Genomic DNA, 13,585 nt, shown 5'->3' with positions numbered 1-13,585 from the left:
TAAATAGACAAATTCAGATGTCAAATTATATATAATCTCTTTATTAAATGTATAAATGTCAAAATGAGTGAGAAGTTAACAACAGTCGACGGGGAAGGGGTGAAATAAGAAAACATTCAGTGACGATTGTTACGACGTAGGCTGAGGCTAATATCTACTGCTAGCAGTTAAACAAATCTTTTTTTGCAAACGTAAGATAAAAGTGAATTCCATTGGCATTCAAAAAAGGAAAAAAGAAAACATCAGTTTGATTTACAAGCCTAATAAGGCCGAGCAAACATGATTGACTTTGAAGGCCTAATAGGCCCAATTTATTTATATTTAAAAATTATTTAAAAGTTTTATAAAATCGATTAACTTTTTAATATACGACACGGGTAAATTTTATGTTTTTCTATGTTGTTCTTAATTTCCAGAAAGGGGAAAAAAAAACAGAAAGAAGAAGAGCAAAAGTCTCTATTTTGTTCTTTCTTTCTTCGTGTTCCTATTCTAACCAATGGCAGGGGACTCTGTAATTTCGCCTCAGAGAAGCAAAGATTTCGGAAAACACGAGCATGGGTATCTTCTCTTTGCTCTATATTCTTTTTTGTTTCCTTTGGGTTTCAATTTGTTAAATTCTTTTTTTTTGTTTGTTTTTCTTTCAGATGCGATCACTACAAGAGACGATGTAAAATCCTTGCTCCTTGCTGTAATAAGATCTTCCCTTGCCGTCATTGCCATAACGAGACCTCAGTACTCTCTCTCCCTTCTCTCGTTTCCCTTTCCCTTTTCATGTTCATTTACGTTTTTAAATTGCCTGCCTTGGTTAGATATATTTATTAATCTTATTGTTTTGGATTGTTTAAAATTTTTTTCTTTTAATAATTCATTTATTTATTTGTTTAATTTAGAACTCACTTAGCAACCCAAAAGATCATCACGACCTTGTCAGGCAGGATGTCAAGCAAGTATGTCTTATTTGACAAAATCACCTTTCATGTTGTACCTTAACATATAATTGTTATAATGGAGTGGAGTTGATGATGTGTCAGGTTATTTGTTCAATCTGCAATACCCAACAGGAGGTATGTCTCGTTGCATTTAATTCTGTGGTAGTAACTGTAAGTGTCTCAACTCTGAAAGTCCATTTTTCTAATGTCCAGGTTACTCAAGTCTGTTCCCATTGTGGGGTAAACATGGGAGAATATTTCTGCGACATTTGTAAATTCTATGATGATGATGTAAGATCATTGCATGTTTATGTTTACTTTTATTCCACTTAAAGAATCATGTTGAGTTTATGTTATGAATGTTGCAGATTACAAAGGGACAATTCCATTGTAATGATTGTGGAATTTGTAGGTTAGTTAGCATGTTGTGTCCGATTGCTTAAGTTTTTTACCTGTTATTGTAACTTGTTTCCGTCTTATATCTTGTCAACTTCTAGTCTGGTCTAATCTGTGGTTTACACAGGGTTGGTGGCCGTGATAAGTTCTTTCACTGCGAGAAATGTGGTAGGCAGTCTTATTACCATTCTTGCTCCTTAATTGATTTAGTTTTAGAGTTGGTTTCTTTTATAGTATTGTATGGAATTTCCTGTTATACTTGTTATGGGGCACAATATGCTATTCCTCTTTAAGCTGAAAAGAAACGGAAAAAGATGAAAAGGATAGCTGAATTATAAGTTATTGATATTCATGGTGGTTTGATCATATTAACCAGATGTGGTTCTTCTCTAATTTTTGTTTATTTCATAGGATTAACCTAAGAAAGCCAAAGGAAATAGCCAAAATCGTAATGATAGATAGCCCTTAAAATCCTTCTTTTCCCTACTGTTGTAATATTGCGGAGTGCAGCGAAGTATATTGGCTTTATCTGTTGTTTAGATGGCCGTGTTCCAGAGTGTTTATTGAGGCGTGTTGCAGTTCTATAGTCGTAGTGTCTCCTATTTTGTCCATTATCATTTTAAACATAGGGCTCAAAGAGATGACTCCTAAGACATCTGGGGTCCTTTCAATGAGTTTCTGACTCCATTAGATAGTTGCAGATTTAATGGTGTCCCAAGCTAGGTTACTTCAGACTCGTAAAATTCACTTAGTTTTAGATTTAAGCTGGAGTTTCATTTAAAGGCTAAAGAAAAAGGCATATTAGGGAACCTATCTCTGTACTTGTTTCTTGTAAACTTTAAATTCTCTTAGGTTTATGGTGAGTATCTCTAAGCATATAGTTGTGCAGTCTTCAAATTAATTTTATGATTCCAGTTTAACTACTCTTAGCATTAGCAGTATCTTCAGAGTTGTTTAAGTTCTTGTAGTCATTTTCCTGTATTGCTTTTTCCTTTATGATATTATCATTGGCACAGGTTCTTGCTATACGGTGGATCTGCGTGACAATCACTTTTGTGTGGAGAATTCCATGAAGTCTTACTGCCCCATCTGTTTTGAGGTTTCAGCTTTGAGAGTTTGACCATTTTCTTCACTTTTCTTGAAATTTCATAAGAATATGTTTTTCCAAGACATTTTTTTTCTGTGTCCAGTATCTTTTTGACTCAGTTAAAAGCACACGCATTATGAAATGTGGACATACAATGCATATGGAATGCTTTTCTCAGATGACTATGCAAAATCAGTAAATTCAAATTACATTGCTAATTGCTTAGTTATTTTAATTTTATTTTCTCAGAATGGTTAGAACATTAACTATTGGGTTTTTTTTTTTTTTTTTTTTTTTTTTTCCATTTCACAGTTATAGGTGTCCCATCTGCTGCAAGGCAGTACTTGATATGTCTGCCTTCTGGGAAGATCTGGATATGGATGTATAAACCTTCTTCTTTTGATCATCTTATTGCGCGTTAAGTTTCTACTAGACCTCAGCATATTGTGTGTCACTAATAATTGGTTCTTTTGTTGGATTTTTTTATGCCCTTTCCATGGACCTAATTTTTTATTTCAAGGATGTCTGATCTTTCTCTAAAGAACATATTAAAAAGATTTTGCTGTAGAAGTTAAGTACTACTTTCAGGATTAACCAACTATTTTACTGTTTTGATCATTTTTGTATGTCATTAATTGGTGATCTTTTTCTTTGTTTACAGATTGATGCTACTAGAATGCCTGCGGAGTATCAATTTGACGTAGTAAATTATTTAACTTTCTCTTTTAGTTTGCCTGCAGTATACATGCAATTAAAATTGTTGCAGCATATATGCAAACTTTTATAAGTTTTTGGTCTCATTCAGAAATCAGGTCTAGTTAGACAATTTCTGTGCCTCTCTAAAGCATCCATCTGTTTCCCAATGTTTGGTCGGGACATAGATGTGTTGTCATATAACACTTCCTTATTTCAAATAGCAGCCAGTCTTTCTTTTTCATGGATGTTAACAACCGAATCGATTAGGAAATATTCTTCATACTCATTTTTACCCTTTCCAAATGAACATAAAGCTAATAATTTAAGGGTCTACTTTAGCGGGCAAGTTTATGTTATGGTTTCTGGTGCTGTTCCTTCCTATGTTGCCTCTTTCAGGCTAATACTGAGCCACTGTTGCTCTATATGATATAATATCTTCTTCATCATACTTCTGTTGTTGAACATGGTCAAAACGATGTTCGGTTTTATGTTTGTACACTTTGTTGAATGTGGTTTGCATGCAGGTTTCAATCCTCTGCAATGACTGCAACAGTACAAGCACGGTCCAGTTTCACGTTCTTGGTCTTAAGTGCAGGCAATGCAATTCTTACAACACCCGCCGGATTACAGCGCCGGCCAACCATTGACATACATACTGAAGTTGTAATCGGTTCGTAATGCAACATTTGACACTCTTTTATGCAAAACTCTCTTACAAAAGGTCTTTGTTTAGTTACATCTATTTCGTTATTAATTTTTGACTACTGATGTAAGATCAGTTAATATAATTCTAAGGCAATTAAATTCAAGTACAAAAACCATAATAAAAAATAAACATATAATTCTAGAACTGGAAAAGAGAAGAATATATTAGCAGTCTAGACTCAGTAGCAAATTAAAACCACAGCTTCCCCCTGATAGAAGGACTTTCGTTCGAATACTGGACAATTTCTACCTTCTCTTACAAAAGCCAATTTCGTTCGGTTTTAGTTTGATGTTTGACCCAAGCCAGGAACTTCTTATTTGGGTTAGATGATTTTTGTCAAAGGCAGCTTCTGGCAATTGCTGCTGACTTGTGAAAGTTGTCGAAACTGTATTTGTTTTTTTTTTCTTTTTTGGGCCAAAAAACTTTTTGTTTATTTCTGCTTACCATTAACAAATATGACTGCTTTAAAAAGGAAAAAACAAATATGACTTGGCTTTGCCTTTGAGCCAATATTGCCATACATCTCTTCAACCCTTTGTTCAACACATTTCTCGCCTTCAGCTCCTTTATTTTTTTAAAGAATATGCACAAACTCACAGCTCCACCTTTCCCTTGAAGTAACCAATACATATGGTTACTTTGAACTTAAAACCTACTAACATTATTCTCTTCTTGCTTGAAAAGTAAAACAAAGCAAAACATTAGCACACAAGACCCACTTTGGCACAAATATAATACCATCATACTCTATGGTAAAATTATCATAGATGTCTTTGTAGGAGTTGGATTGTATTTTGCCCTCTCTATAGAAAAAAAGGGTAAATTAGTTCCTATGCATTAGATCAAAGAGCAAATTAGTTTTTTTTATTAAAAATTCTATTTATTTGTACTGTTGAAAACATTCTAATTTAACGTACATGAACTAATTTATTTATTTCTTAGTAGAGGGTAAAATATAATCCGATTTCTAGTAAAGGGTCTTAATGATATTTTTACATTCTCGGTACTTGCATTCAAATAGTTATTTGGACATAAATGCAAGATAACATATATAATGGTAAACATGTTTTACAATTTCTTGTGTCATAACGTGGATTGCATTTTGATTTTTATATTTTTAAAATGAGTACAAAAGCCTTTATAGATTAAAAAAGCGTAAAATATCCTTTTATGGCAATTGAAAATTTTAATTTTATGAGGTGAATTTAATTTAATTATTTAGTTTAGAATATAACATGACATGTTAATCCAATCTGTTATAGCTCAAAAAAAGCTTAAACTATTGGATTTAAATCATATTTTAAATTAATATCAAATTATTTAATTAAATTCATACCATAAAATTAATATTTTTTCAACTATTACAAAAAAATGACTATTTTCCTTATTTTTTAACGTATATAAATATAACTTTTAAAATTTAAAAATATAAGTATGCACTTTGGGGGTAATAGGAAAGCAATGTAAATACTTTTACCATAAATTTTATTTTGGTCATCCTACTAAAAATAGATAAAACAGTTCTTGTACATTAAATGAAACAAAATGGTTTCTATTAAAATTATACTGTTAAATGCTTATTTTGTGTGTAATATATATGTAGCATACAAACGAATTTAGTTCTCAACCTTTAAACCTTTGTTTAAGTTGACCCCTACTATTTCATTTCGAGCAAATTGGCTTTTAACCTTTTTATTGTTGATGTTGTACTATTTATTTTATATGTTACGTTGATAAATAATTTAAGAATTAATAAAATAAAAATTCAAAAAATCATAATATAAAAATTTACAGTTCCAAAAATTAAAAAAATGATAAAGAATTTAAAAAATGATTGTTTTTTTCAATTTTTCAATAAAAATTCTAAAATTTTAAAAATTAGAATTGCAAAAGAATTTTATTTTATTTTTTAAAATTTAAAATACTCAAAAATTTATAAAAAAATGTTTTAAAATTTTTTCTTTTTGCTATTCAAATCCAATCCTATTAAAAATGCAAATAAAATTTTATGCTCAAACTTGATTCATATAGGAAAAACATTATCCATGTCAGCAAAAATCTGACCAAATTTCTATTTAAAAAGATAAATTTGTTGAGTGTTTTTGTGTGAGTGTCCCTCAAAAGGGTTAAATTATCTATTTATATGATATGATTACTGTTCCTAGATGTGACGTCGTAGATAAGTCCCCATGCATGCCAACACATACCCTATTCTAGGATTAACACGTGTTTTCTAGGTGTGGCTTTACGTGCATGGTGGTGCGAACCCATATCATGTGAGCTCATGAAAAGGCACAAACACCTCACATGCGAACCATGCAGGTTACAGGTCAGGACCCAATAGGGTAATTGGGCAACGAGTCGATAATGGCGAGCACCATCACAATTTGTCCCTCACCTAGTTCAAAGAAGAGTTGTAAAGTGGCTCTTTTGAGAACTTGACTTCATAAGGTGATAGATTTTTGAGAAAAAACTTATCGCATACATTTTTCGCTTTAGATTTCATACACACTTTACCATATGTTAAGGAGAGGTACAACTGTATACAGTCGATTGTGCTTTCATTCTTGGACACACGAATCGTCAGAATGTAAAATTTTTTTAAAAGGGAGGTCACCTTAACCCTAAATATTAAACCATTTGGATTTGAAATTTTTGGGAAGAAGATGCTAATGAGAAGGATAATCATGATTTAGAGGTAAATTTCCTAAAATTTTCAAATTGTCCTTGTAATTATTTTGGGTTTAGTTGGGCACGATGGTTAGGTCGAGAGGAGGTGGTCGTAGTGTTTAAGGTAATTGTGGTGGTTCAAGGAGTGAGCCTTCACAACGTCGTGAAGCGAATGCTCCCATGGAGGCGAAGTCGTATGCTTGCACCACCAAGCACGAAGAAATGAGTCGTCACTTGGCCATTTCGGGGAGTTCAAATATCTAAATTTGCCTATGATTTCTCGATCATTGAAGGGTCGAGCCGATTGAATGACACCGCCAACGGAAGCTTTCTGCTTCCTTTCCATATGTTAGAAGCGGGTTTTCATCTTCCCCTCCACCCTTTATTCTGCCATCTTCTCGACGAATATAGGATAGCTCTAGGGTATCTATCTAGTTGCTCATGGTGGGTTGCAGTGGCTTATTTCATCGAATGTGGTCGGCGAGAGCACGCACCGTTGATTTATATTTTCCAATACCAACTCAAAGCGTGTGATCGAGGATGTAACACCTTATACCCAACCCGATCGTCGAGATCGAATATCAGGATGTCACACCACCATCAGACATCATATGCATTACAAATGGCTTTGTTAACTAGCAAACATCTTCTATTTTAGCTTTTGAATAATTATAAGTCATACGTATTCTAGTCATCATTAAAACATGATAAACATTCATTAAGCTAACTTGAAACGAGATTTAAACATACATTAGAACCACATAGCAAAATTTCGAAACAAATCATGTAGGTATCAGTACTAAATCAAATGTATCAATATTTCTCTCAAATGGTATCGATACTGCTTGGAAAATCGATACCAAAACAACATTCTTGTTCTCGTTTAAAATCAAAATCTTAGAAATTATCTGTACCTTTCATAAAGTATCGATTATTTTACCCCAAATATCGATACTCGTGATGTGGTATCGATACCAAATGACGTTACTGACTTCCTGCGCTTTTAAAAATCATGTAGGTATCGTTATTAAAACCCAAATATTGATACCTCTGCTCTAGACAACAAAAATATAGCATATTTAAGTATTTAGATCATTCTAACTTATACCAATACAACATGCAACCATTACATTGTCAAAAGAACATCAAAACATCCATATTAACAGTTCAAAGTATCATAAAAGTGTCCGAGCAAGCAAACAAAATATCAAGAACAATATCCATAAATCCTAAGAACAAACAAGTCATATAAGCAACCAAAACAACATGGAGAAAATTAACTAAAAGTCTACCACATTGCCTTTATTTCCCCAAAACATAAATGAATAAATAAACACCTACGAAATAATGCTAAGCTTTGCTTGGATCACTCCCTTGGAACCACATCACTTACACCAAAACACAACTAATCTGCAATGGTTTAAAAAGGAATGGGTGAGCTTTACAAGCTCAGTGAATGATCAAAACAGCTACCACGCAAACATGTCATCATGCATTAACGAAACCACTTATATAACACAATTACAATATTTCCAACTCTAGTGTCATACTACTTATTCATGCATTATTCATTAGTTCGTTTACACAATAATCACATTACACATAATCATATTTTATGTAATTTGACACTTGAGCTATGAAACATAAAAGTGGGCTCTATCACCACACATTGGATACACGAATCTCCAACACACCAAATGACTCATAGAGTCGAACAGATCCCAAAAGTGTAGCATATAGCTAGCACTCTCCAACACACCAAACATATCTTGGTGAATACAGCTTATCTCACATTCCCTTATCTCTCCAAATCTGTCCCGGACCTTAACGCCCTAAAAACACAACACATATGGGTGAGTACTCACAATCCTATTGCATGCCAACTATATTCAATGGTCTCAAAGTTCACAAGGGAAAAATATTTGTAATTAACACACATAATTACTTACCGTTTTTTGCACTTTATCGCTACATAATCACATTATAAGCACAACATAATCACTGTCATATGGCATGTATAACATGCCCACAATCAACTTTTTCACAATAGCCATTGTAAGCTTATTTCACATGTCACAGTATCACACTTTAATCCACAATTTCACAACACACAAACACATATTAAATCAAGAGTATGAGAAAACTTACACTTGAAATTTATATTAGGGGTTTAGGCTACTTCTAAATTCCCAATTTACGCAATGAATTGTGTCTACAAGTAGCGATTCCAAACGCTTACCAATTACGCTTTTGCCGAGACGCCGAAAGCTCAAACTAACCTTTCCTTAACTTGTAGAAGGTCTTAATGAATCTGAACCTTCAACACAATAAATCACACAATAATACAATAAAAAAAATCAACCAAGGACTCACCTTAAACAATCAAAATACAAGCCTAAACTAAGTTCTCATGTAACAAAACCTTCAACATATCAACTTGAGATTCACATATCTCAGTCTATACTTAAAATTTTTACCTAAAATCAATTCTATTCAGGTAATTATTCACCAATGACAGATTCTCTACCTTGAAACTATGCAAAACTACCCAATTCATGGTATTAGAATTTTTGACTTGTTTATGATAATTTTCACAAAAATTCAATTAAATCCTTATAAATCTTTAATGAAACTTTAAAGTAAATTTAGAAATATGCTAATCTCATCAAAACTAATTGAAAAACACTTTGAAACCATATTTTTACCCAAAATTTTGAAATTCACCATTAACGGCCCAATTTTCAGCTTTTATTTAAAGTATGTGATTTAACGGCTAAAAACTCAATTTAAAGGATCAAATAACATAAAAAACTAATAAGGAATCGAATCATTATCTTAGTTGATAAAAAATCAAATATTTGATCGAAATGTCAAAAAACTAAAAAATTCAACAATGGAGAAATCTATGGTGTTTTTGGATGTTTTTCTTGAAATACTATAGATATTTATGGCTTAGGGAATGATATAAATCAAAAGAATTAAGGTTTGTAAAACAAAATTGAATGGGGGAGGCTTGGGAGAGAAAGGGACGACAACAACAATAAAAGGGGAATGGGTTTTCGTGAGTTTGCTGTAGAAGAAGGGAGAAATAGGTTGAATTTTAAAATTTGATTTAACCACTTCATAAACACACAAAATTTTGCCCCTTTTAAAAATCAGTCCCTATTTCAAAATTGAAAGTCTTTTTGATATTATTTTTAAAAATTGATTTGATTTTCTAAAAGCCATAGTCAAAAACATTTTTGGTTTACCATTTAACACCCCGAACCCGAGACCGACACCGGAGTCGGACACGAGATGTCAACAAACTTTGAAAAATTTTTCCAGACACTGCCCAGTCTGAGTACTAGTCGCTTCAAAAATCATATCTTGAGTTTCACAACTCGAAAATCAGTTTTGTAATTTTTCCCTGAAACTAGACTCATGTCCCCACCTATGTATTTTTTTCTAGAATTTTTGGTCGGGCCAATTAGTACAGTTTATTAGTCAAAGTCTCCCATGTTACAGGGGTCGACTACACTGACCTTTTCCCATTACGACTGGGATATCTCTCTGCACAGAGCTTCAATACTGATGCCGTTTGTTTCTATGGAAACTAGACTCAGAGAGGAATCCATACATATATGGTATGACCCCTAATTATCTCTGGTCAATTTATAGTGAATTTCTAAAGGCGGAACAGGGAATCCAGAAACTGTTCTGGCCCTGTTCCACAAGAACCCGAATATCTCTTACTGTACTGTTCCTATGATTGTTTCGTTACTTCCATATGAAAGTAGATTCATCAAGGTTCGATTACATAATTTATTCACTATTTAATTCCACTCCTACGAATTCTTGTGATTTTTCCAATCCACACCACTGCTGCTATCAGCTTCTGTTTTCAAAGTAAACCTTACCTAATTTGGGGTTTCATGGACCAACTAGGGCCTTGTCATACATAAGCCCACATATGATCATACTTAGCCATTCTAGTGGCTGATCATTTGCTCAACACTTCCATTCCAACTATAGTTACATCATGAAACCATCTATACATTCATAAATACGAATGGTCTAATGCCATACTCCACTTCTACAAGCCATTTTCGCATGGCTGTACACTTATACATTTCATAAAGTACTCGAAAGACAACAATGGGTAGTCCTATACATGCCATATCAAAATTCAACCAAAATAGTACCCAAAAGAGCCTTTGATAGTGTGGGCGACTTCGACTTCAAGATCCCGAGTCCGATAGCTGGAGAACCAAAAATCTATAAAACAGAGGAGCAATGTAACGAGTAAGCAATTTATGCTTAGTAAGTTTGAGCAAGGAATTCCAGCATGCACAAAGAATAGCACACATTTAGCTAAACGGAATATTTCATAATACGCAATTTACCGATATCAAACTTGCTTCACAACATTAACAACCCTTATGTACATACACATTAAACTAACTTGGCCGAAGGCCGGTAGCTCGTTTATCAACTGAGCGAACATTTATTTGTAAGGGCTCGATTAAATTCAACACATACGTAACATATCCCCATATTGGGATGTTTTTTGAGTATTCGCTGGAATTTTATAGCAAGCTCATTCATTACCAAATCACGTACCTTCGGGATTTAACCGGATATAGCTCCTCGTTCAAATGCCTTCGGGACATAGCCCGGTTTTAGTAACTCACACAATGCCTTCGGGACATAACCCGGATTTAACAACTCGCACGAATGCCTTCGGGACTTAACCCGGATTTAATAACTCGCACGAATGCCTTCGGGACTTAACCCGGATTTAATAACTCGCACGAATGCCTTCGGGACTTAACCCGGATTTAGTATCTCGCACAAAGGCCTTCGGATCTTAGTCCGGATATATTCACTTAGCACAAAGCCTTCGGGACTTAGCCCGGACAGCATTCAATTAATCATGCACATTCATATTTCATTTTCATTTGCGAAACTCAAACACAAGGCACATATCATCCTTGCACATTCGGCTCAATAGCCTCACATAGAGCATGATTTAATCACATCGTAATTTAAGCTCTCTTACTCAAGAACTTACCTCGGGTGTTGTCGAACGATTCCGCTAGCTATTCGACCACTTTTTCCTTCCCTTTATCGGATTTATTTCCCCTTTGCTCTTGAGCTTAATTAAACAAATAAATTGATTTCATCATTTAGGCATCAAAAGATGAACACAAGGCACTTAGCCCATATTTATACATTAGACATTAAAGTCTCATACATGCAAAAATCATGCATCAACACAACATATTAGCTAATTTCTTTCCCCTTGGCCGAATATGCATGTCTATTTTTGGGGTCGATTTCAACACTTAATACACACATATACACACTAGTAAAACATCCTCCCCCTTTTCATCAATTTAACACATGCATTGCTCATTAACATGCAAAGTTACATTCGGCCTTAGCACACATCTTGCTAGCCGATTCTTCTCCATTTAGCAACCAATGCACATATGTGCTCACACAAAAATGCTAAAAAGGAGGTTCAAGAATCATCAAGCCATCATCACATGCATCATTAACAAGCTTCATATTTTGCATGCAATGGCATTAACACAACCTCCACCTAGGCCGAATCTTAACTCATCCTCATGCCTCATCACCACAACATCAAACATCAACCAAGAATGATGCATCCATGGTCAAGTGCCATTTCCATCACATAGCAAGATTTAGACCATGGGCTAGGTAGAACTCAAGCTAACAACTAAAACATGCATGCATCTCATGGAACATCATCAAACATACCTTAGCCTAGCTACATGCATGGCCGAATCTCTTCACCTTTCTTCTTCTTTCCTCCTTAAAATTTTTGGCCAAGGATGAACCAAAGGATGAGAAATTTTTTTCTTTGTTTTTCTTTCTAATTTAGGCTAAATGAAGGTGAGAAAGGATGAACACAAATTTTTTTTCTCTTTTCTTCTCTTTAGCTCACGGCAATGGGGGGGCAACCACACATTTTTTTTTCTTTTGTTTCATTTCTTTATTACCCATACTCCTTATTTTATTCTTCCATTAACAAAACATGTTTCATGACATGTTTTGCCCATCATTCCTTGTCATGGCCGGCCACTACTCATTAGGGGGGGGGAATTTGACATGCAAGTCCCCCCTTTGTCCACATGCACTAATAGGTCCTCACACATTGACCTATCACATTTTAGAATTTTCTCACATAAGTCCTATTGACTAAATTCACATGAAATCAACCAAATTGAAGTTTGAAATTTTCACACATTCATAATTACATATTCTAGACAATAAGTATCACATTCAAACATTTCGGTGACTCGGTTTAGCGGTCCCGAAACTACTTCCCGACTAGGGTCAACTTTGGGCTGTCACAACTCTCCCCCACTTAAGAAATTTTCGTCCCCGAAAATCTTACCGGTAAATAGGTTTGGGTATCGTTCTTTCATCGAGCTCTCGGTCTCCCAAGTAGCTTCCTTGATCCCGTGTTTGAGCCATAACACCTTTACTAGCGGAACTCTTTTGTTTCGCAACTCCTTCACTTCACGAGCTAGGATACGCATCGGTTCTTCTTCATAGCTCATGTCGACTTGAATTTCAACCTCTGATGGGCTAATTATGTGCGATGGATCAGATCGATAGCGTCGAAGCATCGAAACATGAAAGACGTCATGAATCTTTTCAAGCTCCGGGGGCAAAATCAATCTATACGCAACCGGACCAACTCGTTCGGAGATTTCGTACGGCCCAATGAATCTTGGGCTCAACTTGCCCTTACGGCCGAACCTGAGTATCTTTTTCCAAGGTGAAACCTTAAGGAACACTTTGTCTCCCACCTGATACTCGATGTCTTTTCGTTTCAAATCCGCGTACGACTTCTGACGATCTGTGGCTACCTTCAGACTTTCACGGATTACCCTTACTTTCCGTTCAGTGTCTTTAATCAAATCAACTCCGAAAATTTTACTTTCACTGAGCTCGGTCCAAAACAATGGTGTACGGCATTTACGACCGTACAAAGCCTCGTAAGGTGCCATCTTAATACTTGATTGAAAACTATTGTTGTAAGCGAATTCAACCAAAGGTAAATACCGTTCCATGAACTACTGA

The 13,585-nt window shown here is 34.6% G+C and overlaps 1 protein-coding gene across 7 annotated transcripts; it reads left to right on the top strand.

Annotated features, from left to right (window-relative positions):
- Positions 1-351: 351 nt before the first annotated feature.
- On the top strand, positions 352-3,896 carry LOC107913261 (E3 ubiquitin-protein ligase MIEL1). 7 transcript variants are annotated; one of them, XM_016841792.2, is made up of 12 exons: positions 352-558; positions 645-732; positions 891-947; positions 1,032-1,064; positions 1,143-1,220; positions 1,298-1,341; positions 1,453-1,493; positions 2,342-2,424; positions 2,516-2,607; positions 2,725-2,794; positions 3,074-3,115; positions 3,633-3,896. In XM_016841792.2, exons 1-12 carry the CDS (start codon positions 497-499, stop codon positions 3,753-3,755), a joined length of 813 nt encoding a protein of 270 aa, XP_016697281.1. In that variant the 5' UTR covers positions 352-496; the 3' UTR covers positions 3,756-3,896. The 7 variants fall into 7 exon arrangements, 6 of the variants coding, with proteins under 6 accessions (XP_016697281.1, XP_040955786.1, XP_016697300.1 ...); XR_005917509.1 differs by having other exon boundaries at positions 378-558; positions 2,933-3,112; positions 3,633-3,828; XM_041099852.1 differs by having other exon boundaries at positions 378-558; positions 3,074-3,112.
- The last annotated feature ends 9,689 nt before the right edge of the window (positions 3,897-13,585 follow it).

The sequence above is a fragment of the Gossypium hirsutum genome, chromosome D08, assembly GCF_007990345.1.
Source record: "Gossypium hirsutum isolate 1008001.06 chromosome D08, Gossypium_hirsutum_v2.1, whole genome shotgun sequence".
In the NCBI taxonomy this organism is placed as follows: Eukaryota; Viridiplantae; Streptophyta; class Magnoliopsida; order Malvales; family Malvaceae; genus Gossypium; species Gossypium hirsutum.
This window is presented reverse-complemented; position numbering and strand designations above follow the sequence as displayed.

What these genes read in the sequence shown, in the direction of transcription:
- LOC107913261 (XM_016841792.2), top strand. Translation starts at nt 497, where the DNA reads ATGGCAGGGGACTCTGTAATTTCGCCTCAGAGAAGCAAAGATTTCGGA. An exon ending in TCTGCAATACCCAACAGGAG is followed by an intron (nt 1,065 to 1,142) that starts GTATGTCTCGTT and finishes TCTAATGTCCAG; the next exon opens with GTTACTCAAGTCTGTTCCCA. An exon ending in GGGAAGATCTGGATATGGAT is followed by an intron (nt 2,795 to 3,073) that starts GTATAAACCTTC and finishes CTTTGTTTACAG; the next exon opens with ATTGATGCTACTAGAATGCC.